The sequence below is a fragment of the Zophobas morio genome, unplaced genomic scaffold (genome assembly GCF_036711695.1).
Source record: "Zophobas morio isolate AGI-343-1 ecotype UQ-CSIRO unplaced genomic scaffold, CSIRO_AGI_Zmor_V1 ptg000002l, whole genome shotgun sequence".
Classification (NCBI taxonomy): Eukaryota; Metazoa; Arthropoda; class Insecta; order Coleoptera; family Tenebrionidae; genus Zophobas; species Zophobas morio.
This window is the reverse complement of record NW_026972107.1, coordinates 8,207,094-8,232,583: the sequence shown is the minus strand read 5'-3', so window position 1 is coordinate 8,232,583 and position 25,490 is coordinate 8,207,094. Positions and strand designations below refer to the sequence as shown.

The window sequence follows — 25,490 nt, the reverse complement described above, 5'->3', positions numbered from 1 at the left end:
AGTTATTAAAACAATAATGGTAGCAACGATGCTCCGTCCTTGTTGGACAAGTGTGCACTTTGTGGAACATTACCATTACAAGTGTTAGACTCCGGACGAGTCTTTTTCTCTTGTCCGCTGCCTTACAAGTAGAGTTTTTAAACTGTAATTGCGAAGTTTACTGGTTCGAGCATACGGGATTTGTCGAGGTGGTCTTCTGGATTGATTTATCGCGTATGCTATGCGCAATTATACCATAATTAACTTCTATCGTCGACTTTTTTCCCTCCCGACCGCCCCGGAAACTCGTATGAAATTAATAACATACTCTGTCATTAGTATTCTCACTATTTGTTCATGTACTATTATGCATAAGGTTTTTTTTTCTGAATATCTAATCGACTTTTTCCGAGTAAAACAAACAAGTCGATCCCGCAGACATGACACATGAAGGCCCTAATTAGGCGCTGAATGCGGACAGACGCTCATTAGGATGCAGAAGGACATTATCTCGGACCCGAAGCGGCTCTATCACCTAAGTACCGAAAGCAATACAGATCCGAACCATAAATTATCGTACACGTCACGTTTTGATTAGCCCTACCAGGAACGCATTCGACTCGTCGCGTCGACAGTCGAATCGATTTCGCTATCGCCACCATCTCCATTTATCGAGTACGGTCCATCGAATTCCGTCAAAGTCGAGACGATGCTACGCCCACCGCCGGATTTTTTCAGAATGCAGCAGCATTTTTTAATTTAAGAAAAAACTAATCGAAGCGGACTCGTCCGATCGCCTCGATATTGATATAACTATATTAAGTCTTAAGTGGTACTGCTGATGGACGATACGGACCTATTAAGGACGCCGTGAAAAATGTCGCCATTATTTCGCGACCGCCGGCCATAAATTTCGTTCGAGATCTGGCAAGATGCAGCAATTAAAAAACTCAACAGTTGAAAAAGACACCATCGAAAAACCCAACCAAAACGACCACCACGCGCTACATTTCCCCGACGCGGCTATGAATAACGTCCTACATTTTTATTGACGTTTATAATAGATCGGCGCACATTCAGCGGTCGTTTACGATAAAATATAGCGCCATCTGGAGGAGGATTTACGGTTGAACATGAGCGCCCATCCGAATATGATATAGCGCGTCCGGAACGGGGTGACTTTTCTTACTCGCTGTCTGGGTCCTTCCGCTGATCGCGCTCGATCGTAAATATCGCGTAAGCGCTACCCCCGGGGCCAGTATTGTAATGATGCTAATAAGTTACCGATTACAGGGTTTGGCGATCGTAATGTCCGATCAATTCACCTCGGATCGTCCCTCTTCGTCTGACGTGAGCCATCGACACTCGACGCCACTGCCTTATCGATGAGGGTGTGTCTGCACAGTAGCGCGCCCCGGGCTCAACACGCGGTTGCACTTTTATGCAAAATATCTGCGCCGGCAACCCCTCGGCTAGCCTGATTATCGGCCAAACAGATTTTTTACGCTGGCCACTGAAACTAGCGCATCCGGACACATAATACACGCTTTTGCACACTCCCTAGGGGACGCACATACATTAATTCCACAAATGTAGTACACACAACGTTTATGTCAGTCTTTTCGTACTACCAGTACGACTATGTACACACTAGAAAGACACATTTTTTGTGACTTTGGCAACCCTTGACGATCACCTAGAGGTATGAAAAATATAACAATGAACAAATATGAATGCAGGTATAAATGAGGTAGAAATATCGCCGGTATGCGGACCACTATACTATCAGGCGTCGCGATTATCTCTCGTCACTTTCCACGTTCCACGTAAAGATCCTCATCAATCCGTGATAGACGACGTGTGTCGGTTTGAAATTTACGTAAATGTCAGGGTTGTATTCAGGAAAATAATTAAAATGCATTCTTACATACACATGCAGCAAGGACCCTTACAGACACTTACATATAAGTTTGCGCTGACATTCAAATAGATGTGACAAGACTTCAACAAACTGCCTCGCCTAGTTGACAATTATTGCAAACTATCTTGTACAATTATTTTAAGTATGTCGGGTCGGGACCTTTGCTCGTTCCGCCTGCTTGATTTTAATGAACAATCTTGTCCTATATGTAACAAGTCGGGAGCTTCGCTCGCTCTATCGGTTTCTGACTTAGTATTTAACATCATATCAACAAAAACAGAGAAATCAGAGAAACTCTATTAACTTTGCTAAATTTTGCATATTCAACTAGGGACTAGTAATGGGAGCATAGAGAGTATTGTGTCTTGCTGTCTTGGCCAGTTCTGAGGGGCTCTGATCCGTTTGGTCGTATTAGGGTGTGAGGGGTATTTTTGTAGTCTAGACGGTGGTTTAGCTGCAAGTCAAAGCTCTTAAACGGCGTTAAAGATAAAGCACAATGGTTCGCATTGTTTGCTTAGCCACGGTGTTGGGTGCCTATTGAAACAGAACGAGACTCGCTGGCTCCGACTTGTGGAAACAAGTGTTAAAGAATATGGTAGGTAAAGTAACACCTTCCATTGTTTCAAGTCAAAACGGCCCACAACCGCGAACAATATCATAAGCATTATGTTAAATCTTGACCGTCCGTATCTGCATACAAAAACGGCCGTGAGAGAGCGCTCCGGATTTACATGTGCCAAAATCGTATTCAAATGTCGTCTCGTCGGATAGATAGGGGCACGAAATTTGCAAACAGTGAGCGCGTTCGACCCCCTCGTTCTCTCCGAGAGAGGCAATAATTTCGAACGCCAGCATAAACTCCCAGTTCAATGCACATTCAAATTAAGTGCGCCGAAAAGTCGCCGTCGCCAAACTGGTCGCACTACATCTACCCAATTTCACAGTCATTAATTACGATTCCAAGCGTACAATGCGAATTCTCCCTGCTGCAGCCGAGCGATTGAATTTTCCAATTAGAAAGCGTGATTCTATCGCGGCATTAATGCCTACGTATAAGTATCGGCCGTAATTACCAGTTAGTGATAAATCAATTCGCATGCTCTCGCAGTTCCGGACCTCCGGACCCGAATCCGGAGCGCGCGAGCGCGCTGGGACGTTGACCCGCCGATAGATGGCGCTGATACGCGTCGTCGACAGCGTGGGCCACGCGATGTCGCGCTCTGCTAATATATGTCCAACGTCGCCGTTCCGTTGTCCATTAAAGTAACGGAATCGGACGACGCATCGATATTGTACGGAATTCTAAAGTGCATGTTTGGATTTACGCAATCGTTTTTTATCGAGCTTCACACATCGATAATGGATTGGGACGTGAGGAGATTTATTTCGACGGACGGCGCCACCGAACGAGAACTCCGAATAGCTGCCACGGCGGCTCCCAAAATGTGGTGCGAGAGAGAATTTTCGAAATAGAAGAGAAACGCCACATTTATCATCTTTCCAACCGTATACCGTTTTTGAAAACAATTGAAAAGATCTTGAGAACCTCTGGTGTTTTGGGTTTGAAAGAATCTTTGAGGATTCTAGTGTCTTGCTAAAGATTGTAGAAAAATCTTAGAAGTCCCTGCAACTCCAGCGCATCGAATAATTTCAAGTCATCAATAAATAGCAAAAATTTTGAAAACGAAACTAAATAGGTTGATAATGCGACCCTTGAGGGACTCCAGATGATATATTATGTAAGTTTTGAAAAATGCTTGGGGACCACTGGTTGAGGAAAGGAGGTACGAAATGAATCGTCTCTTGCAACAACCAGAGCTAAAACGTGCGTTTAGAAACGTCAGAAAAAGTTTGCGCGTTATCACAAAGAAGTTTCAAATAGGTAATTGTTTCATAATTGCGGTCAAAAAAGAGCGTTTGAAAGTTCTGCGGGTCTTTAATCGCTCGCAATAACACATATTTAAGTGCCGACGTTCACAAATAGCAGCAGAACGTCTGCTTTTTCGCGATTTTTCGCGTTTCCCTCTGCGAGCGCTGTATCCAGCGGCACCGTATTATAATTAAACAAGATCCAGGTACGGCCGGCTCTGTCTCTATTCTAGTAATAATTGCATCAGCATCCATCTTGCTCATTTGCTAACGACTCGGCTCTCCGTCTCCGTCCTGTGCTCGCTCTTCGTGGCGGACTTCTTCTTCTGCCATCAGTAACCGCCGGTAATGATGAACCTCCCACTTCAGACATGCGGTATAATCAGTCATGTCCTGGCAAACACCTATAAACTCACTTGACCAAGACTTTGATATATTATTTGTGTGAACAACACAAGATTAAAAACAGGCAAGATTTGTTCTTTAAACTTGTCATGTTCCTTCTCTTGTACTCTTTCACACCTCCGGTTTTTCGTCGACTATTATAGCGACACCAGTGTCTGATTAATTTTTTTCCGTTGCAGGTTTCGGCGACCGATCCCGACTGCGGTGTCAACGCCATGGTCAACTACACGCTGGGCGACGGCTTCGCCAAGCTCAAGGAGTTCGAGGTGCGCTCCGGCACGGGAGAGGTCTGCATCACCTCCAGCTTGGACTACGAGACCAGGAATGTGTACGAGTTTCCGGTCATCGCCACCGACCGAGGTAAATCATTTTTGACAAGAAAAAAATTAGATTCTTCCATACACAAACGCCTCTGACGCTGCACTCGCGCGGCTGTCGACGGGAGTCACGCAAGGCGACACTTCGGGTCCCACTCTGTCCCGTTCCGGAATTTCATCGGAATCCGCGGCACCGCGGAAACCGACCGTGAACGTTCCCCATAACGCATTAACTATTTATGAAGTGCAAAACGAGGAGAAGGAACAAAGCGAAAATCACGATGTCATTCCTCTTCGCTCACGAAAACGTGCCTAGCCTTTTCAGCAGCGCCGGTGTGTTGAGGTGATCTAAACTAATCGCTTTAAGCTCGCTGTAATTGGAAGGATTAATTATGTCGACGGGTTTGCATACGTATAACTCGAGAATAGAAGAACCGTCTCGCCTTTTTTCGTGTTTCACGCCGTGTTCCGGAAGTCAACCGAGAAAAATTACACCGATGTGAATAAATATGGAGCGACCGGCGGACATAAATCATCGCGCGCGCGGATTTTCGAAATTGAAAAGTCCAGAACATGAGGAATGGCTAGTAAGACGTTTACCGTAATATTTTCCATAAAATGCGCAAGATTAACGATTCGATGCTTTCCACTCAACATACCAGGTCGTGCAAGAGGATTATTATAATCATTTCCATATAACGGTCACCCACAAACTAATGGACCGGCGAAAATGTCTTGTCGTCGCACCGGACCACTTACCCTAACGCGTAATTTTCATTCTATCGTACCATAGCAAGACACTGAAACTAATGCTCGTAATAATCCAGAGATCCTTATCTTCAACAGTTCGTTCTGAGGAGTTCCAGGTCGGTTCTGGGGACCACAAGGTTCCGTTTTAGACCCCTTATGATTCATCGTCATGTTAATGACATTGCATCATTTGAAATATTATTTCTTGAATGTATTAGTGGTAATGACGTTGACTTGGCAGTCATTTCAACAATGTTATTTATGATCGTATATTCACTGACAGAACAAGTCCAAAACTAACCTGACAATCCCGGCCTTAAAATAATAATAACACATTTTTTATTTCAGGGGGCCTGAGCACCACCGCCATGGTAAAAATACAAGTGACGGACGTCAACGACAACCGCCCCACGTTCTACCCTCGCGTCTACAACGTCTCCCTGCGAGAGGGAGGGGCGTCGTCGTCTGCGACGACGCCGGTGGTGGTGGTGGCCACCACCGACCCCGACTCCGGGCGCTACGGGACGGTCACTTACAAGATCGTGGCCGGGAACGACGCCGGACTTTTCCGGATCGATAAGAACACGGGGGAGATCTTCGTCAGTCGGCCCAATTTGCTCTCCACAAGGAGCCAACCGTACCATCGTCTCAACATAAGTGCTACCGACGGCGGAAATCTCAAATCGTTAACGGATGCCGAAGTGTTCATCAGCGTTATTGATTCAGCGCAGCGACCGCCCATTTTCGAGCACCCCAGATACACCTACTCGGTGAAAGAGGACGTGAAGAAGGATACCGTCGTCGGGAATGTGAAGGCTACCGTCCGGGATTCCGGTAAGTTTTGGAGCACGTGTTAGAGTATTCCGTGTTTTGCTTGCTCCGTTTGGGCATATTTGCGGCGTCCTTGAACCTGCGATGCTTTGCCTCCCGGCGCAACCTTAGTGCCGGTGATGGAGCAAAAGAAAAAATCCGATACGTAGAGGTCGGAGCAATTCTCTTTCAACCATTACATCTAGATAGAGAGCCGTATATTATATTGTAAAACGGCGGAAAAATGACAATCACGCGTTCGTGTTTACAGTAACAACCGCAGTGATAAAAACGTGTACCGTTGTATGTGGATATGGTGCCTGGAATAGAGAATGATCGTGGAAGGAATGCATGTGCACGTAAAAACGGTCGAATTTCTAGGCAAGAAACGACGTAATTGGTGGCTGATGGCAGTTGCCGACCACGACATTTTTCACGAAAGATCGTCAGAGTAGCGGTCTCAAATTAGCCACGAAATAAAACAAAAAGCGTTTTTTCGCTACCCGCGAATGATTACCAACCGCAAAGTATACGGTCAGATAAATAATTCAAAGAAAGCCGTAAAAAATAAGACAAGGAGAGTTCGGACGAAATTGTGAGAAAACGGTAACGGCGTGCCTAAAGCCGACGCAAAATCCATAAATCGCCTCACTACCATAAACGTGCCCATGAAAATCCGTCGTCCAATCGAGTTCGGGTAGGTTTGATATTTTCGCAAAAAGACAGCGATCGTTAAGTTAATGAAGGCCGTGGTTCTTGTGTGTCGTTAGGTCGAGTTTACGACGGTTTTATTACTTATTCCTTGTTGAATTGCAATTTAAAATCAAATGAAACATAAAATGTAATGTCGCCTTTTTTCGTTCCCGCGTTTATAGAGTAAGGCTCGGTGCGCCCGCTCTGAAAGGCCGGCCTTCGAAGATGAGTTAATTACAACAACGAGCTTATTAGTAAATGCTCGATCTTTGGTACAAACCTTTTTCCTTTTTAACTACTGTATTAAAACAAGGCCAAGTGGAATGTGTTTACACAGACTTTTCAAACGCTTTCTTCTTTCAAAACTACAGCACTTAAGTCATACTTAAGCGGTCGCTTCAATATGTATTCTATTGTAGCGTCAGGAGTACCTCAGGGTTTTAGGGTACTAATATTGTATTTTTTTCCGGATTATGGTTGTGGTCTTTCGTGTCATATTGTCCCCCTCGCCAAGAAATATGGCTCCACGAAACCTCCGTGAATACCACAATCGTGTAATTTTCGTCGGATGTCAACCCGCACCTCCGGCATCATCCATCTTTGCGCGGAATTATGTAATCGCGCGACCGGAGTTTTATCTCAGTCTAACATGCAAACTTGTTTAAATAAAGATATCAAATTAAAATTAACCGTTTTCGTCAGATAAAAAGTAACACCTCCATTAGCCTAATATGCAAAGTAACACGTCAGGTGTCACTAATGACTATATTTCATCCAATAACCATCCGACTTGGTACAACAATGACCAATTTAGCATTGTAATGGGACCATTTTAGAATCCCGTCTGTATGATAATTTTTTTCGCGCCTGCCGGAGAAAACCTCCAGCTACTTCCACGACGACGTGAGAACCGATTCGGTTTTCAATTAAAATAAACAACGGCCGTGCATGTCCCATTAAGGCAGAGCGGTAGCCGGGAAACGCCGTGAAATAAATGAATACTACTGAAACAATGACCACATGGGCGGACAACGGCGAGAGACAGGACAATAGTAGGTATTGAAGACCGACACGCCGGATTATTACCGTGCAAATGTGGCAGAATGCGAATACAGGACGATTTGCTGCTTGCCGGTCATTACGTCGATACAACATCCTTCACACCGGGAAAAATAGACTGTCTATATCACAAACCAATCATATATACCTTCGCGCCGGACGCCCACACCGCCGCTAAACCTGTCCTACTCGATTTTTCCGCGGCCGAGGAAATACCGACGCACACTTTTGACTAATTAAAGCCGATATAGCGGTTTCGTGGAAAATAAAGAACCGCGATGGGAGTCTTGTGGAACGCCGAAAAGTGCTTCCGCGTTTTTGCGTTTGCGGCATAACGAGCGATTCTGCGTCCGTTTTGCGTACCATTAATTCATGAATAATAATAACAATTCGTTTATTTCCAACAGGAAAACCCAATTACAGGAAATATAAAAAATAAATTAATTTAGAATGGGTGGCTGCATGCATTGGAAGCTAAAATTTTAGCTGTTCGGTTTTTTTGACAATTTCTTCCACTGCTTCCTATCCGCTTCTGTTCGTTTTGCTCTGTTCCAGTCACTGTTTTTACGTTTTAATTAACTCTTCATCCCATGTCTTCCTTGGCATTACTCTTGCCTTTTTGTTTGTTGCCGCTTCCTGCTGGTTTTGTCTTCTATTGATTATACACCTAGTCTTCCCCTTATGTCTGTTTCTCGTTTTTTCCATTTTGTAAACACCTAGAATCCTCCTGAAGAACCATATTTCGCTAACTCTGAATAGTACTCTATTGACAAGAGTAATACACACACCACATCTCAGTGCCCAAAAAACCTGCCGCATATTATACTCTTTACCCGGTCTTCGCAAACTAACCACCTATTGGGCCAAGCTGCATCTTTCAAGCGGACGCGGTCCTAGATTAGAGGTCCATTGGAGTCTAAGTGTCAGGATAATTTGAATTTGATTGTATTGTGTGATGTTCTAAGAAAAACGTTTGCGATATTCCAGCATAGTGCGGCAACTGGGTACCTGCATACCGCTGCAGTTTACAGAGACCTTTCTTAAGCCTTGCGAAAGATCCGTTGCAGTTAATATGTAGGGATTAAAATATTTTCTCCGTCCGCCGCAATTTACATTAGGCAAATAAACGGTAACTTTTCGTATTAGTAAAAAAAGTGTTTTTTGTAGTACAACATTTCCTGACATACCTACTTAATAACGTATTAATATTTAATATCTTTTCTTTATGAGTGGTTGTCAGCTAATAAAATGGCCAATTAGTAACGACATTAACAGGTTTTATTAATTCAATTAGGTTATAGTTTCGTGTTCGCATAAAACATTCGAACGTCGCAAAAAAGCCCCACGCCCGTCTCCCTCGTCGAAAAATCTGCCATTAAAACCACCACAAAAAAAATACTCCGTCTACATCGGAACGCAGAACGTCCTCGAATGAATCACCATCTGTACCCACGCGGACCTATTGAATCGAAAGTCGGAAAAAAGATCGAAACGAAAAAACAAACCTTTCCGAAAAGAGTCCCCGGCATTAATTAAACGTATATACTGCGTATAATAAATACCCCGTCGCTTTTTGTTTGTGCGGATTTGTAAAGGACCCTTATTAGCATTTAGGCAAACGAACGCTGGCTTGACAGCGCCACAAAGCCCAGTGAGGGGGCAATTATCCGGAGGGATGTGTCTCCGGCGGCCATTGTATTCCGCGACCAGCGGCGCCCAAAATGTCCCGTCGATGGGCACGAACGCGCGCCATTCATAATCCCGGTACAAATTTATTCAAACGCGCTGATTGATTTAAATACCGTGCCACAAATAAATGATGGCCGTGAAACCGGCACCGCGCCGAGAATCCAGAACGACAAGGTCGATAAATATAAAGGAGAGCGGTTTTCATCGGACGGTCCACCGTTTGGTCGTCGCGACAGCAGCCGTCGATTTATTGCATTGCTGAAAAGTTGGTTTGCTGTTTGAAACCCCCAAAACCTCGCCGGACGGGTCTCCGCGAGGCGGAGGCCAAGGGGGGCGGCGACAGACGAGCGCGCCGCAACTCCGCTCGCGACAGACAGCGATGCATTGCCATGTCGATTTTTGGGAGATCGGGGCAACGGGGGAAGGATTTTTGTAATGAGCCTCGATCGACATCTCCGATATCTGAGAAAGGGGAATGCGTACCGCAGATGCGAGGAGTGCCGCAGAGCTCGGTCGCGGACCCCTTGCCATTCACCGTAATTTATACACAAAACACCAAATAGTATCCGTATAGTACTGTGACGTGTGTCCAAACTCCGTTTATTGGTAATAAATTATCTTTATCAGTATCATTATCATTAAGCACCCACGAGAAGGAGTTTTGCAACCGTTCGACGAATGTGGAAGGCGAACCGCTGCACAATTATTACTCGAGCGCGTAAAAATTGCTCGTAGATTTTTCCCGCGATCATCTCGCTCGTCCGCGATCCCTTATCTGCAATTAAACGTGACGCAATAGAGGCGAACGGACAATGAAAGGATAAGGCGGACATGTGGGGCTTCCTCCTGCCTTATCCTAATACAGTCAATTTATATTAGTTATTTTTTCCAGGAAACAAAACACCTAAACAGCTCCGGCATTCACGGCGCAGCGCGAACATAAAGCCGGTTTACGGTGAGCTAATCTGTGTTCCTTTGAATGTAATAGTATTTCAAGGAGCAAAGCACTAATAGTGATCGTTGTTATCATCATGGGAGGTATCCGTTTCGTAATTTATATTTTTCGCGACTAAATACCGGCGAGCACCGGTGACTAATTGCTTCCCCGTTGACCCAATTAGGACCGGAATATTAATCGCATTCTTCGGACTTAGCCCTAACCCTCCTTCCGCGTTTCTAGACAGGGCACCGAACAAAAACAAAATGACATTCTTGGAGCGACCATTCAACACCTCACGTGCACCAGCGTGAGATTCATTTATTTGATTCGGTTGTGACTTTTATTAATTACGGTCCTTTTGTTTTCTGGGCTCCGTTGGGAGTCATTGCTTGCTTTCGATTTGATTTTCTTCGTGTTGGATGTAAGAGCGGCGTGCCGGGGATTCTTCGTTTGCCGACTGAATAAAAAAAGATTTATGCACTTTAATTATTTAATTGCCACGTGAAATATTCCTTCGAAGGCCTGTTCTTTTTTCCCTCCATTGGTCTCTTCCACCGTATTCCGGCCTGTTCTTTCATATCCACACAAAAGACGAATAAGTGTCCGTAATTAATTGTTCTCACGGAGGCCAATTAACAACCGGGTCTTTATTTATAAAAAGAGCCGCATTTCCTGATCCGAAGGATCGGCGGCAATAAATTTTGCCACCTGACAGCCAAATGCTCACCGCAGATTTGAATTCGCTTGTCTTCGTTTTCAAGCAGTACAGTCAATACAAAAGACCGCCGATTTTGGGCAGACAGCCTTGGGACTGAGGGCCGTCATCTTCAAAATCAGGGCTCTCCATAACCACGAGTCTGACGAAAAATGTGTAAGAAACTTTTTCGCAGATAATACTATTGTCTATAACTTTTATTAATAGCTTTTTCGCGTATAATTAATAATAAAAAAATTATGAACCTAAAATAAAAAAAACTAGGGGACGAAAAATTCTGACCCAATTGGTGTATTGTGTGCTCAGTGCTCATTTTTTTTTTCTTTTTTCAGGTGACTACAAGAACGTCCGCTACTCCATCTACTCCGGGGACCCGGAGGGCTTCTTCCGCATCGACTCCTCCACCGGGGTGATCAAGACAGCCGCCCCCTTGGACCACGAGACCCGCAGCAACGTCCTCCTGAACATTCAGGCCACCAACGGGGATCCTCCCGTGTACGGACACACTCAGGTCAACATTGAGATCCAAGATGTCAACGATAACGCCCCGGAATTCGAGTCGAACGTGGTCCGGATTTCCGTTCCGGAGAACGTGGATACGGGAATCGCCCTTTACGCCGCCCACGCCCGCGACAAAGACTCCGGTGCTAACGGCGTCGTGCGTTACAAGATCGTCAACAACGGCGCTACCGGGGGTCTGTTCAATGTTGACCCTAAGCTGGGTCACTTGACTCTGACAAGACATTTAGATTACGAAACGACCCAGCGGCACAGCTTGATTATAACAGCGACCGACACTGGAATTCCACCATTATCTGCCAACTTGACGGTGCTGGTTGAGGTGCAAGACGTGAACGACAATCCTCCGGTTTTCGAAAGGAACGAGTATAGCAAAACGGTCGAGGAATCAAGGGCGGTGAATTCGCAGGTGTTGCAAGTGACGGCGGTGGATCTAGACACGGGGAACAATGCAAGGTTGACGTATAGGTTATTGACGGGGAATAACACGGGGGAAGTGTTTGGGATCTTCCCGAATAGCGGGTGGTTGTATTTGAAGGGGAGTCTGGACAGGGAGAGTCGGGATAGGTATGAACTCACGGTGAGTGCGACGGATAATGGCACGCCGTCACAGAGTGCCACTGCTAGGGTAGTGATCCTGGTTAGTGACACCAATGATAACGATCCGAGATTCGTGAAGGATATGTATGAGTTCAACGTGGAAGAGAACCAGAGGAGAGGGAGCGTCGTGGGGATGATCGCGGCGACGGATGAAGATATCGGTGATAATGCGGTCATCAGATATAATCTCATCCCTGGGAATACCAGCTTCCAGATCAATCCCTCCAGTGGTAAGTCTTGTGTTGTTTCGGTACTAGTCGTACTGTAGAGTTCAAGGTTGGATCGATTCTTTACCGTACGGCCCCTAATAGCGAAATCGTGTAGTATTGAACAAATGTTTGTGAACGAAAACGTTTTAATGCGGCTGATGTCAAATAAAGTAAATGAAAAACAAATATGCTTTGTGTGGCCGACGACTTCCCTTCAATAAAAATTTGTTTGCTTTCACAATAGCTTAAGCTCATCTAATGTTGGCTTTTTTATTTAAATGTTTAACATGCGTTTTGTGGAAATTCAATTGGATGTTGCTCCCAGGACCGTGGATTAATTTCATGCCGGCGTTAAGGCGTCAAACGGATGAATTTCCCGTTTGTAATGCTGCCTTATTAGTTCCAATTAACACCTAGTACTAAAAGTCTGACGAGTGTGGCCTTCGGACCGGAACAAAAAACCGGAGGCATTAAGTCTTGTCTGATGAGAGCGGCCATTTTACTAAGTAACCTCCAATTTAGGCAATAATTGGGACTGATTTAATCGGGACTGTGCATTAGACGCTGGAAAGTGGCTTTATTACGGCTAAGGTGGAACTAGCTCTAGATAAACAAACGTTACGTATTTACATACGATTCCATCAGTCCCTTCGTTACTCGAGCCTCCTTAAAACAATAAAGCCAAACAATAAAACAGCGACATTCTCCATAAATCAAAACCTTCCATTCAACGCTACCAACCTATCGAGAGTCCTTATCGAATCACAGCCATTATCTCTAGAGACGTTCGTTAAATCGCGAGATTTCCTGCAATAACGGCCGTAAACCCATACTAGAAACTATAAAATTAGCCGACCACTACCTCGAAAGGGTCTGTTATTAAATGCATGCTGTAAACAGCCGTACGGGGTCATTAATACCGAAATAGCGTTAAATTGCCGCTACGTCGAGACGACGTTTTTGCATGCACAATTTTAAAAGGTCCTCACAACGTCGACCGCAGGGTTATCAGAGCTCACGATTGAGTTGTAAGACAAACGTATCACGTGATAAAAAGCATTTCGAAAAAAAAAGTGGAACGTTGAACCTGGACCCAGATTGATTCATGGACTTAAATGCGATTAAGTACTGCATTTATCATGTTTTCAATACGAGTAATCCGACCTGTGATATACTAAATATGATTTATGACCTGAGTCTGATCTCCAATTTAATATCGTGAAAGTTTACCTCCGATAAATTTTCGATTCGTCTTTTTGCGACGAGAGCATTATTCAATGAAATCCCGGGATTAAGCGCGCGCTTGCCGGAACGCGATTTATAGTCTTGCCACCACGAGAAAAATATTTCTGGTGCGAAATTTTGGGGGATCGCCGCGGCGAGCGGCACAATACAAATCGCGGCTTCTTGGAATACTAGTTTGAAAATTTTTAGAAGTGCCGGCGACTTTACGGATCGCACCTGACTCTGCGGGGGCATTCGCGTTCGGTTTGCAGGCCAGAGCCGTCAATTGATATTGATACCGACCGCTTCACGGCCGAGCAAAATTTTCTTTACAATACCGTTAGGATTCGCGATTACAAAATAGCCGATTAACTATAAGTCGATGAGTGAAATTCATTCAGGACGCGAGCCATCACAACGCATTCGACACGGCTGATTGCAGAGACGCGGATGGATGAAATCGCCGAGTTGCATGGAGGCTGATGCACCAACACGCGAAAACAATAACATTTTAACACGTTCGGCTGGAAAAAAATGCAAACACAACTAAATGGACAACTAATGGCCGTTCATTTCTTGGTATTCGTCACCAAGGGGTCTGGGGATCGCACATTGTAGCTTCAGATACTAAAGTGTGTTTTTTTTTTCTAAATCAGATCAGTAATCACGTGTAACGTGAATGAACAATTCTTGATTAAGCCCAATTATATATATCTACTGAGGCTTCAAGTTGTCTAATCAATTGCAACACTAGGTTTGCTGCTCACGAGTCCTGGCAACAAGCTACAACAGGTACTATACTTATCATTTAGACGAAAAGTTGTATTTAAAAATTGCGTCAGAGGTCCTTCGTGAGTTTCCGATTTAAAGCACACGATTTAAGAAACCTGAATGTCCACATAGCTGATTATAAACTACCTTTTCTGAGCAGCGCAATTGAAAAAGGTGGCGAAAGGCTGCTCTTCTTGTAGTCTTAAATTGGTGTCGTTTAAGGGCATTGATTGGTGAACGAAGAGCAAATGAAAGGTTTCCAAATAAAGTAAAAGTGGACTGATCCCATTAGAAGTGTGCTCTTCTCTTGGGGCACCTGCGAGCGATTGCCCAATCCGCCACTGGTGATTTTTCTCTCTTTATCGGCAATAAGTGTCATCCGACCGGCGTTTTTGAAGTTAACTTAATTAGGTGGCTGTGCCTCCTCGACTTTTCGGCTAAAAACCCGCCAGTTATGCGGCCATAATCGAACTTTAATATGATAATAGTGCCGTAAAACTCTCCGAAACAGACGTTCATGTTCATAAAACACCGAATTTAATCATGCTCGGTTTACGAAAAATCTGGATAATTAAATCGAATGTGCGCATAGGAACACCCCCAGCCGCAGAAGTAGCCGTCAGATGGCGCGCGATCTGTTTAAACCGCTCATTATAATAATTGCAAGAGAAATTGGTAACATAATTGTATAATATCAAGAATGTCACGCTCGTTCAATTTTCCTGGACGTGTTTCGAGACGCGTATGCCATAAACAATGAGAATTTTGAGTTGTAAACCTCGTTTTCGGTGGGCTAACTCGAAGAAAAACGAAGAAATCGCGGAGGCATCTACCGGCGGTTGCCGCACTTAATTACAGGCACCTGTTAGCCCGTCTCTTATTCCGGTTTTAATTGAAAATGGGTTCTCACGAATCATAAAGCGACCATGATGGATGGCGAAGACGCGGTGTTCCACCGAGCGGATGTCAACAGAGACCCAGCCATGGGAGGATCCTCCGCGATTTATTTTTTCTTCCATTCGAGAACCAATTACGACCCGCAGTCTAATCGGTCTCGTTAAAACGCCAAATTCCCACATCGCGTTGACGATGAATCCTCATATAAAAGGAAAAAATAATAGCTCCTTCCTCGTCTTGTTCGTCGATGACGGATTTTTTTCCGAGCGGCTGGAATGAAGCGCCGCCAGAGGCGCTCCGTGTCGTTCCAATTAAATCATCTCCGAAGAGGATCGTCTATTAAGTTTCGGAAGTTTGATTTTACGCGGATCCGCCACGAACCTCCAAACATGTCTAGAATGCAACACCGCGGGCCGCCGGCAGACGAAGAACCGTCACACAAACACACACACATACACACATGATTGAAATGTATGAGGGTCCACATGCCAGTCACGTTGCCAGAATCTCGAGCGGCTACAGAAGCCATGGAATGCTTTTAGCATTCCGCTTTCAGAACAAATAATAAACCGCTGACACTTTCCATAACTACCTCGGCCCAATCGACACGGTTTTTGCCGGAGTCGAGCGCTTAGGGCGCTGTCGAGGGCCGAAATCTGCATAAGGTGGCTTTCCGGAATTCGTAGGGCATTTTGCCGTGTTCTCGGCGTAGAGAGTGAATGGCGCGGGCCCTGCAAACTCGGTTTCGGTGTGTTTCGTTCAGTGGCCGGGAATGTGACCGAACCGCTTCTTCAGCCCTGGCCCCTCGACGTCGCGCTCGCTGAATTCCACGGACATACTTCACGCGCGGCCTCCGCTTCTCTGCAGCTGCAATTGGATCAAACGCACAAATTTCGCCCGTACCCCAAAAACACCACAAAACATCCTCGGACCTTCGAACCGTTCGTCTTCTCCTTTGCGGTTCGATTATTCCGCCAGTAATCAACGTTAAGCCTCTTAGAGCCAAGGTGTCGAGATTAATCATGTGTTAGAGCCAGGGACCGGCTCATCTTACGCGGACCTTGAAACCGAAAGTGATATTTATGTGAACTCGATCCAATCTTATTCTCTGTAATTTCAAGAGAGATTTGCACGATCGATACTCTGATTGCATCCGATTTGCTTTTTTGTGTTGCAGGCGAGATTACGACCAAACAACCCCTCGACCGAGAGCAGAAAGAGATTTACGACCTGGTGGCCGAAGCCCGGGATCAAGGCAGCCCGTCCAGAAGCAGCAGGGTGGCCCTCAAAATTCACGTGTTGGACGTGAACGATAACGCTCCGGAAATAATCGACCCTCAAGAGGATGTGGTTAGCGTGCGCGAAGAACAACCGGCGGGAACGGAAGTGGTGAGGGTGCGAGCCGTGGACCCGGACAACGGCGAAAACGCGTCCCTCACCTACTCGATCTTGAAGGGGAGAGACTCGGACGGTCATGGCGTCTTTAACATCGACCCCCTGACGGGAGTCATTCGGACGAGAATGATGCTGGACCACGAGGAGCGAGCGATATATAGACTGACGGTGGCAGCTAGCGACGACGGAAAACCCCCTAAACAGACCGTGAGAATGTTGAGGGTTGAAGTGCTGGACCTCAACGATAACAGACCCACCTTCACGAGTTCGAGTTTGGTCTTCAGAGTTCGAGAAGACGTCAAAATTGGGTACGTCGTGGGTTCAGTGGCCGCTTCCGAAACGGCAGACCAAGAAAATATAATCAGTGGAAGTACCGGAGGGCATATAACGTATACACTCACGTCTTTGATGCCCGAAAATGTGATCGATGCTTTCGACATTGACCGCAGCACGGGTTCTCTAGTCGTGGCACGGGAGCTAGACCGCGAGCGAGAGTCCGAATATCGTCTGGAAGTTAGGGCGTTGGACACGAGCGCCATGAATAACCCTCAGAGTAGTGCCATAACGGTGAGGATCGACATTGCCGACACCAACGACAATGCTCCTCGTTGGCCTGAAGAATTAGTGACAATATCGTTGAGCGAAAATACCGACATTGGTACATCCGTTCACAACTTCACGGCTTCTGACATGGACAGCGGCAGCAACGGTGAACTTCGCTACCATCTCGTGCATCAATACCCGACCAACAACACCTTCACTATAGATTTCCTAACCGGAACGTTGATTCTCTCCAATAGCCTCGATTACGAATCAATAGAAGAATATACCATTATTGTAGCAGCCACCGATCAGTCCGTCAATGTTTCGGAACGAAAAACTACCTCAGTCACTGCTAGAGTCATCGTTACCGATTACAACGACAACTCTCCCAGATTCGTCGTTCCGGTACCTCCGACGGCCTTTATCAGTGAAGCTACCATCGTAGGAATGAAAGTCACCCATCTGGTGGCCGTAGATAGTGATAGTGGTGACAACGGTCGAGTGACTTATGTGATTTCAAGCGGAAACGAAGGTAGTGTTTTCGCGTTGGGTTATGACACGGGCGTTTTGACCTTAGCCAAACCTCTTCCTGACGCACAAAGAACTTACATTCTAAATGTAACAGCCACTGATCATGGAACACCCACGCGTCATGCCGATATTGAGTTAAAATTGGCGGTGCAAGGATCCGAAGCGAACCCTCCCAGGTTCTTCAACTCTTTGTACAGAGCGAGTGTCCCGGAAGATGCGCCTATAGGGACGTTTGTGACTAAAGTTACCACCAAATCCGGAGTGGCCGAACACGGTAAGTAACTGTAAATAATACTCCCGCCATCCTATATATGCTAATAGGAAATAAAATATGCAACAAAAATCCAAAATAAGGAAGTGCTATGTGCTCCCGGCCCCCATTGTACCGACCGAGAGCGCTCCAGGGTTCCATCATTGAATAACCTGATTTCATATTTACATTTATATTAATCTCGTATCGACGCAAAATGAATATTCATGTTTTTATTAACTGCGCTCGAAGGATGCTAACTGGAAGATTAATTGACCCTTAGATCGGATAAAACCAGTGTTTGGTGATAATTGTACAGAAAAACTGGTTACCAATTTTCTACCGTGCAGTCGAACTCACCCGAACTCTAACCCATTGTTTTTCAGGCAACAACATTTCCTTCTACATCCCGAGAGAGGTCGCCGACGGAGCCTTCCAAATCGACCCTGTATCAGCACGAATCACGACTAGCAAAGCCCTGGATCGCGAAACGCGGGACTCCTACACTATTCCCGTCTACGTCACAGACACCACCTCACCCGGAAAGACGCTCTCCGACGTTTCGACTCTCATCATCAAGATCACCGACGTCAACGATCACGCGCCGGAGTTTAAAGCGGGCTCGTGTTACCGACTCTACGTGCCCGAAAACAACGAAGTGGCTGTGATACACACGGTAGTGGCGAAAGATTTAGACGAAGGAAACAATGGAGAGATTGCGTATAGTATCACGGGAGGTAATTTAGGGAACAAGTTTAGCATCAACATGAGAACGGGTGAATTGACAGCGCGACCTTTGGATCGCGAAACACATTCGAGATATCATTTAACCATCACGGCCCAAGATCGAGGCAAGCCTTCCTTGATGGGTCTTTGTAATATCACGGTGATGGTCGAAGACCTGAACGATAATGATCCGAAGTTTGACCTTTCGAAGTATTCGACGGCGATTCCTGAAGATGTACCCGCAGACACTTCTATACTGAAAGTGCACGCGTCTGACGCTGATATGGGTGTTAATGCTAGGATTATTTATTCGTTGGCGAACGAGAGTCAGTGGTTATTTCGAATCGACAACAAGACTGGAGTTATTACGACCGCAGGGTTAGTACTCGGTGGCAATATTTTGGCATCAACTGACTATTTTTGTTGTTTTAGGTTCTTCGACAGAGAGTTGCAGTCCGTTTATAATTTTTTAGTGGTGGCTACTGACAGCGGCAAGTACAATGCCCGCTCTCAGAAAGTACCAGTTACGGTACGAATCGACGACATCAATGACAATAAGCCGATTTTCACGGAATATCCGTTTAGAGAAAGAGTTGCGGCTTATAAGCAACCCGGACAGACGATTCTCAAGATTACGGCAAAAGACGCAGATCAAGGTACTAATTCGGAAATCGTCTACAGTCTGGTCAATGATGGTTCATATTCAAAATTTCGCATCAATCCGAATACCGGAATCTTAACAGCCACACAAAGCCTAGCAAGCGAGAATGGCAAAGTCGTCCATATTAACATTCTCGCAACCGATAAAGGCAACCCTCCTCGAAGTTCCACCGGACTTGTTGAAATCATCGTCGGCGACATTCTCGAAGGTGCCCCCCAACTCCGTTTTCAAAACTCTTCATACTTGGTCAACATCCCCGAGCACACCGAAAAATTCAAAGACATCCTCCGAGTATCAGCGGTTCGCACCGATGGACGCCGCCAACGCATCCTCTACTCCTTCGGTACCGGTAACGAAGACAACATTTTCAGAATAGATCAAGAAAGTGGCGTCATCCAAGTCCGTGATCCGAAATACCTCGACTACGAGTTGCACAAAGAGATCAAAATGGTAGTGGAAGCCAAAACCGAAGGAGGTCCTGCTTTGCACGGCTACTGCGAGGTTATAATTCAATTGACCGACATCAACGACAACGCCCCCAAATTTACCCAACAACAGTACTCAGCGTCGGTTTGGGAAGGTAACAAAAAAGGAGCGTTTGTTCTTCAAGTCGTGGCTTTCGACGACGACCAAGGTCCCAATTCTCGCATTCTCTATCACATCGTCGACGGCAATCACGATAACGCGTTCAAAATTGAACCGGCTTTTAGTGGTATTTTAAAGACCAATATAGTCTTGGATCGCGAGATTAGAGATAACTATAAACTCACCGTTATCGCAACGGATGAGGGAGTGCCGCAGATGACCGGGACGGCAAGAATAGTCATTAATATTGTGGATGTGAATGATAATCAACCGACTTTTCCGCCACGGAGCATCATCAACGTGAGTGAGGCGACGGAAATAGGGACCGTTTTGACGACCATGACGGCCAACGACGTTGACACGAACCCCGCGTTAACGTATAGTTTTTCGACGGACAACAGTAGGGAGGATTTGGAGTTTTTTAGTATTGATCGGTTTAGTGGGAAAGTTATTTTGAAGAAGAAGCTCGATTTTGAGAGTTGGCAGGAATATAAGTTGAAAATTGAAGCTTCTGATACGGCACATACGGCCAAAACTACGCTTACGATTAAAGTTACCGACGTGAACGACAATTCGCCTGCGTTTTCTCAATTGGTTTATCAAGCCAACTTGCCAGGTACGATAATCTAGAAACCCTTTTTTGGTTTTGGTTTTAATAATCGTAACTATATTTTAGATGGTCACTCACCAGAACTCACCGATATACTGACCGTCAACTCTACTGATGGCGATTCCGGTGACAACGCACGAGTCGAGTACTTACTCTTCAACCCCATTCCGAGCTTTTCAATCGGGCGTACCGACGGAGTTCTACGAGCCAATCTTTCCAATATCACTTCAGTAGTGAACGACATACAGCTCACGGTGCAAGCGATCGACTTGGGTAAACCCCCTAGAAAGTCAGTGGCTTCCATCCGCATCAAAGTCAACAGTAGATCCGGGCATTCTTCGTCTAACAATAAAAGAGACTACAAGTACGTACACTCATCAGTACTTTCCACGAAACTAATACTTTTTTGTTCACAGGATCCAAATTCCTGAAGACATTCCAAAAGGTACGACCATACTGCACTTGGCGAAACCCACAGGAGTTCAGAAACAAGGGACGAACTTCTACATAACTGAAGGCAACGACGACGGCTCTTTCGAAGTGTCAAACCCATCTGGTGCTTTGGTCGTCGTGAAGAACATGGATCGTGAACTGCAAGATGTTTATAACCTCAAAATCACAATCGGAGATATGACTTTTACTTCCAACTATTCGATGATAGCTGTGGTGGTTAGAATCGACGATACGAATGACAATGCGCCAGTATTTAAACAAGCCGATTATGAACTTACGATTAGTGAAGGTACTCCCGTGGGTACTTCGATTAAGAAAATTATAGCAACCGATGCTGATTCTACGGGTCCTAATTCAGAAATAACGTACGACATTACCTCAGGGAACGACGAGGGCTTGTTCAAACTGGACATAGTTTCGGGAGTACTTTCCGTGAACAAGACTTTGGATTTCGATAGTGGCAACACCGAATACAACCTCGTATTGCGCGCGTGTGACCGAGGTCCCAGTCCTTTGTGTACCCTGAACACGTTCCTTGTGGGTCTCCAAGATGAAAACGACAACGAACCGAAGTTCCCCGTTCCTGAGTACTTGGAGTTTGTTGGAGAAAATGAACCCGTTGGTACTGCCATTTTCACAGCTCATGCTACCGATTTAGATAAGGGTGCTTTTGGTACGCTGAACTACTCGATCGTAAGCGCTAGTTCTTCGAATTACCCGGGGATTGACGATTCCTGGCGTTTGTTCCACATTGATTCCTCGACGGGTTTAGTTACCACAAACTCCATCTTCGACTACGAACAACACAGTCGCTATATTTTCATGGTGAGGGCTACTGATGTCGGAGGGAAATCTTCTACGGTTAAAGTGAGGGTGGAAATTGAGAGTAAAGACGAATTTCACCCTCAGTTTACGGAACGAACTTATAAATTTATCTTGGCGACTTCGGTACCACTGCCTGTGGGGTACGTAGTGGGACATGTGACCGCCACTGATAGAGACAAGGGGCCTGATGGTCGTGTGGTGTACCAACTCACCACTCAACACTCCTATTTCAAAATAAATAGAACCACTGGAGCTGTGATGATTAAAAAGAAGTTTGAGAATTCGGAAGGATTGGACTCCGGGAGGGAGATCAGTTTAGTGGTGACGGCGAGCTCTGGACGCCAAGGATCACTAACGAATATGACGGTAGTGGAAATTACTCTAGACCCACTGGCGGATCCTGGTACCAACTTGGCCATCAATCGAGAAAACAATACCACAGTGGCCGCCGCAAACGGAGGAATAGCAGATTGGGCCCTCGGTCTTCTAATAGCGTTGATCCTTCTCCTCATAACTTTCGGTGCTGTGTTCGTATTCCTTCATATGCGTAACAAACGTAACAAGAAAATTAATAAACCAAACTTGAACAGTGAAAGTGTAAGTACTTCGAACAACTACGTGGACCCTAGTGCTTTCGATACGATTCCGATCCGTGGTAGCGGTGGTGTAGTGACTAGTAGCGCTAACCAGTTCGCACCGCCGAAATACGACGAAATACCTCCATACGGTCCTGGACATGCTGCTAGTTCCAACTCCGGAGCTGCCACCACGTCTGAACTCTCAGGTTCCGAACAATCCGGGTCGAGCGGACGCGGGTCCGCCGAAGACGGTGAAGACGGCGAAGACGAAGAAATTCGCATGATTAACGAAGGACCTCTTCAGAGAGACTCCGGGATTCACAGGCAGAACGACGACGACGACAACCTGTCGGACGTTTCGGTTCGAAACACCCAGGAGTACCTCGCCCGGTTAGGGATCAACAGCGGAGGCGGCGTTCCTCAAGCCGCCTCCCGCCTCTGTTCGGACCCCCGCGCCGGCAGCAGCAAAGAGTCCATCCACCACCACCAGGGCGTGCCTTTAGACAGCCTGCACATCTTCGACGAGGAAGGCAACAACGAAAACGACATGACCCTGATTTACGCGAAGCTTAACGACGTGGCAGGCAGTGACCGGGCGAGCTCCACGGACGAAGGGGGCGGCGTGAACCCCTCCACGTTGGAGCACGTGATGGCGATCGGTGGGTACGGGGAGGTGCCGGCGGTGACGCACCAACCCTCCATGAACGGTTCGTTGAGTTCGATAGTGCACAGCGAGGAGGAGTTGGCCGGTAGTTACAATTGGGACTATTTGCTCGACTGGGGGCCGCAGTACCAGCCCCTGGCTCACGTGTTCTCCGAGATTGCAAGACTGAAAGACGACACGGCGTCGGTGAAGAGCGGGGCCAGCGGTAACTCGAGCGTGAAAAGCAAGAGTTCGGCGCCGGCCAAGAGCATCCCGCCGCCGCTGATCACGAGCGTGGCCCCGAGGTCCATAGCGATGCCCGTCTTGAACTCGAGGGGCGGTTCTAGTCATCACGCGGGGACTCACAACCAGATGATGATGTTGCCGAGATCGCCGATCAACCACGACGCTTCGGGGGCTACGTTCAGCACGTCGACGGCGATGTCGCCGAGTTTCTCTCCGAGTCTGTCGCCGCTGGCGACGAAATCGCCGTCGATTTCGCCGCTGGTTACGCCCGGTTTGCCGACGAGTCACCATGTGATGGGGCGGCAGCCGCCGCAGAGCAGGACGAAGACGGTGGTGGATACGGAGATGAGGATTTAAGTGTTCAGGACTTTTATTAGGGACTTTTTTAAATCGATTGTACTATAATTTCGTGTATATAATTTATTAGAAATGCTCACTAGGTAGTGTTTTCTCTGCCTGCCATTTTTAGCCATAAAGACTAACTTTCTCTGTAAGCTTTTAAATGTTTTGTATAAAATTTTTAAATTATTGTAGATATGTAACTATTCCAAGTTTTGTAATTATAAATAGCGAGGAATCTAAATTATTTCGATTTGAATGTTGTTAACCAAATTTATACAAATGTGTTTGTTGTGTCGTTGAATGTGAACGCGTTGAAGATGAATGTTTAGTTGTAGGACTAAATAATTGTGTCATAAGTGTTGCTGTATAAAAATGTACAAACAAAATAAATGAAGTTTTTTAAATAAAAAATCGTTTTTTTTTCATTATACAACTACCTCCGAGGCAAACTTGCTTTAATTTAAATATTTTTACTTAAATCAAACCAAAAATAGTTAACCTTGTATATGGTTAGAACCCGACATTTAGAAACTAAAATCTGGATCCAATACTAGAAAGAACATTTTAGTAAATAAAATCATGTAATCAAGTATTAACCGGCAAGAAAAAATATGAATGCAATACAATACATCCTTACATCCCACGTCAGTTTTAAAAAATGTATATTGTTAATAAGTGTTGTGATTTTAATCTCACATCTGTAATCTCAAATAATTGCTACAGAATAAAGGTTAGTCAATTAATAATGATAATTAATACTCGTTCGGTCAAAGGTATAACTGGATCTTAAATTGTCGTAAAAATAAATAAAAGTATCTAATCAGATGGCACCTGTGTGTGATATATTTAGACATTTGGTCATTATTGTTATGAAACATGATAAAAAAATCAACTGACAATCTTCTAAGATGATGATAATAATAATAATATTTACAGACTTTGGAGTTTCTGAATTATCTCTTTCATGCTAATTTGTTTATCTTAAAAGCTATCTATCAATTATATGTTATTTATACACTTTCCTAGCGAATAACTGCTCGACACCGATTTTTTAACCTTTCAAAAGATAGATTAAACCACTTACCTTAGGTAAATATGATTACAACGTGCAGGAGAATTGATAATAATGAAAATATAAATTGATGAAAATGAAATAATAAAAATTTATACAATCGGTTGCTATACGAGATAGAATACCGTAGGTGCACAATTCCCCCAGGACTCCCGCACCAAGCACCACGAAAAGTAAAATGTTGTTGTGTGCTCGACATACCAACGTACACCTATTGAAAAGCGTCTTACATAATATAAATAACATAGAATTATATATTATGATTAATCTGGTAGAGAAAGACAGGCAACAAGATTGCTACTTCTGATTTGGTTCTCAGAATTAATATTCCTAATGAGAAAAAGTGGTCCAAGGTTAGTCCCTCGCTCTTGAAGTACAGTCCAACAAATTCTGCTTCCTTAAAAAATGTACAAAAAAAAATGTTTTCTGATAACCTTTATATCAGTGGTGTAAATGACATCTCAAACCCCCTGCGCCGCGAGGGCGCAAATTCCAAGGAGGTGCAATATGATTATATTGAAGGCAAATAACCAACGTAAAAGAGTGTATTATTATCAGTGGACATGCTTAACTTCGATTGTTTATGTTTGTACATCGAAAGAATATCACGTAGAAATTTATTTAATTTGAATGAGTTGTCTCCTTAAAACAGAGGACTAAAAT

The 25,490-nt window shown here is 45.1% G+C and overlaps 1 protein-coding gene across 1 annotated transcript in view; it reads left to right on the top strand.

The window, feature by feature from the left end:
* Positions 1–24,144, top strand: part of Ds (dachsous) — a 230,451-nt gene extending 206,307 nt beyond the window's left edge. The window contains exons 3-10 of the mRNA XM_064053140.1: positions 4,354–4,534; positions 5,590–6,075; positions 11,480–12,496; positions 16,545–18,110; positions 18,473–19,190; positions 19,245–20,674; positions 20,735–21,032; positions 21,085–24,144. Coding sequence (XP_063909210.1) covers positions 4,354–4,534; positions 5,590–6,075; positions 11,480–12,496; positions 16,545–18,110; positions 18,473–19,190; positions 19,245–20,674; positions 20,735–21,032; positions 21,085–23,770 — 8,382 coding nt within the window. The 3' untranslated portion in view covers positions 23,771–24,144. The remainder of the gene's footprint in view (positions 1–4,353; positions 4,535–5,589; positions 6,076–11,479; positions 12,497–16,544; positions 18,111–18,472; positions 19,191–19,244; positions 20,675–20,734; positions 21,033–21,084) is intronic.
* The last annotated feature ends 1,346 nt before the right edge of the window (positions 24,145–25,490 follow it).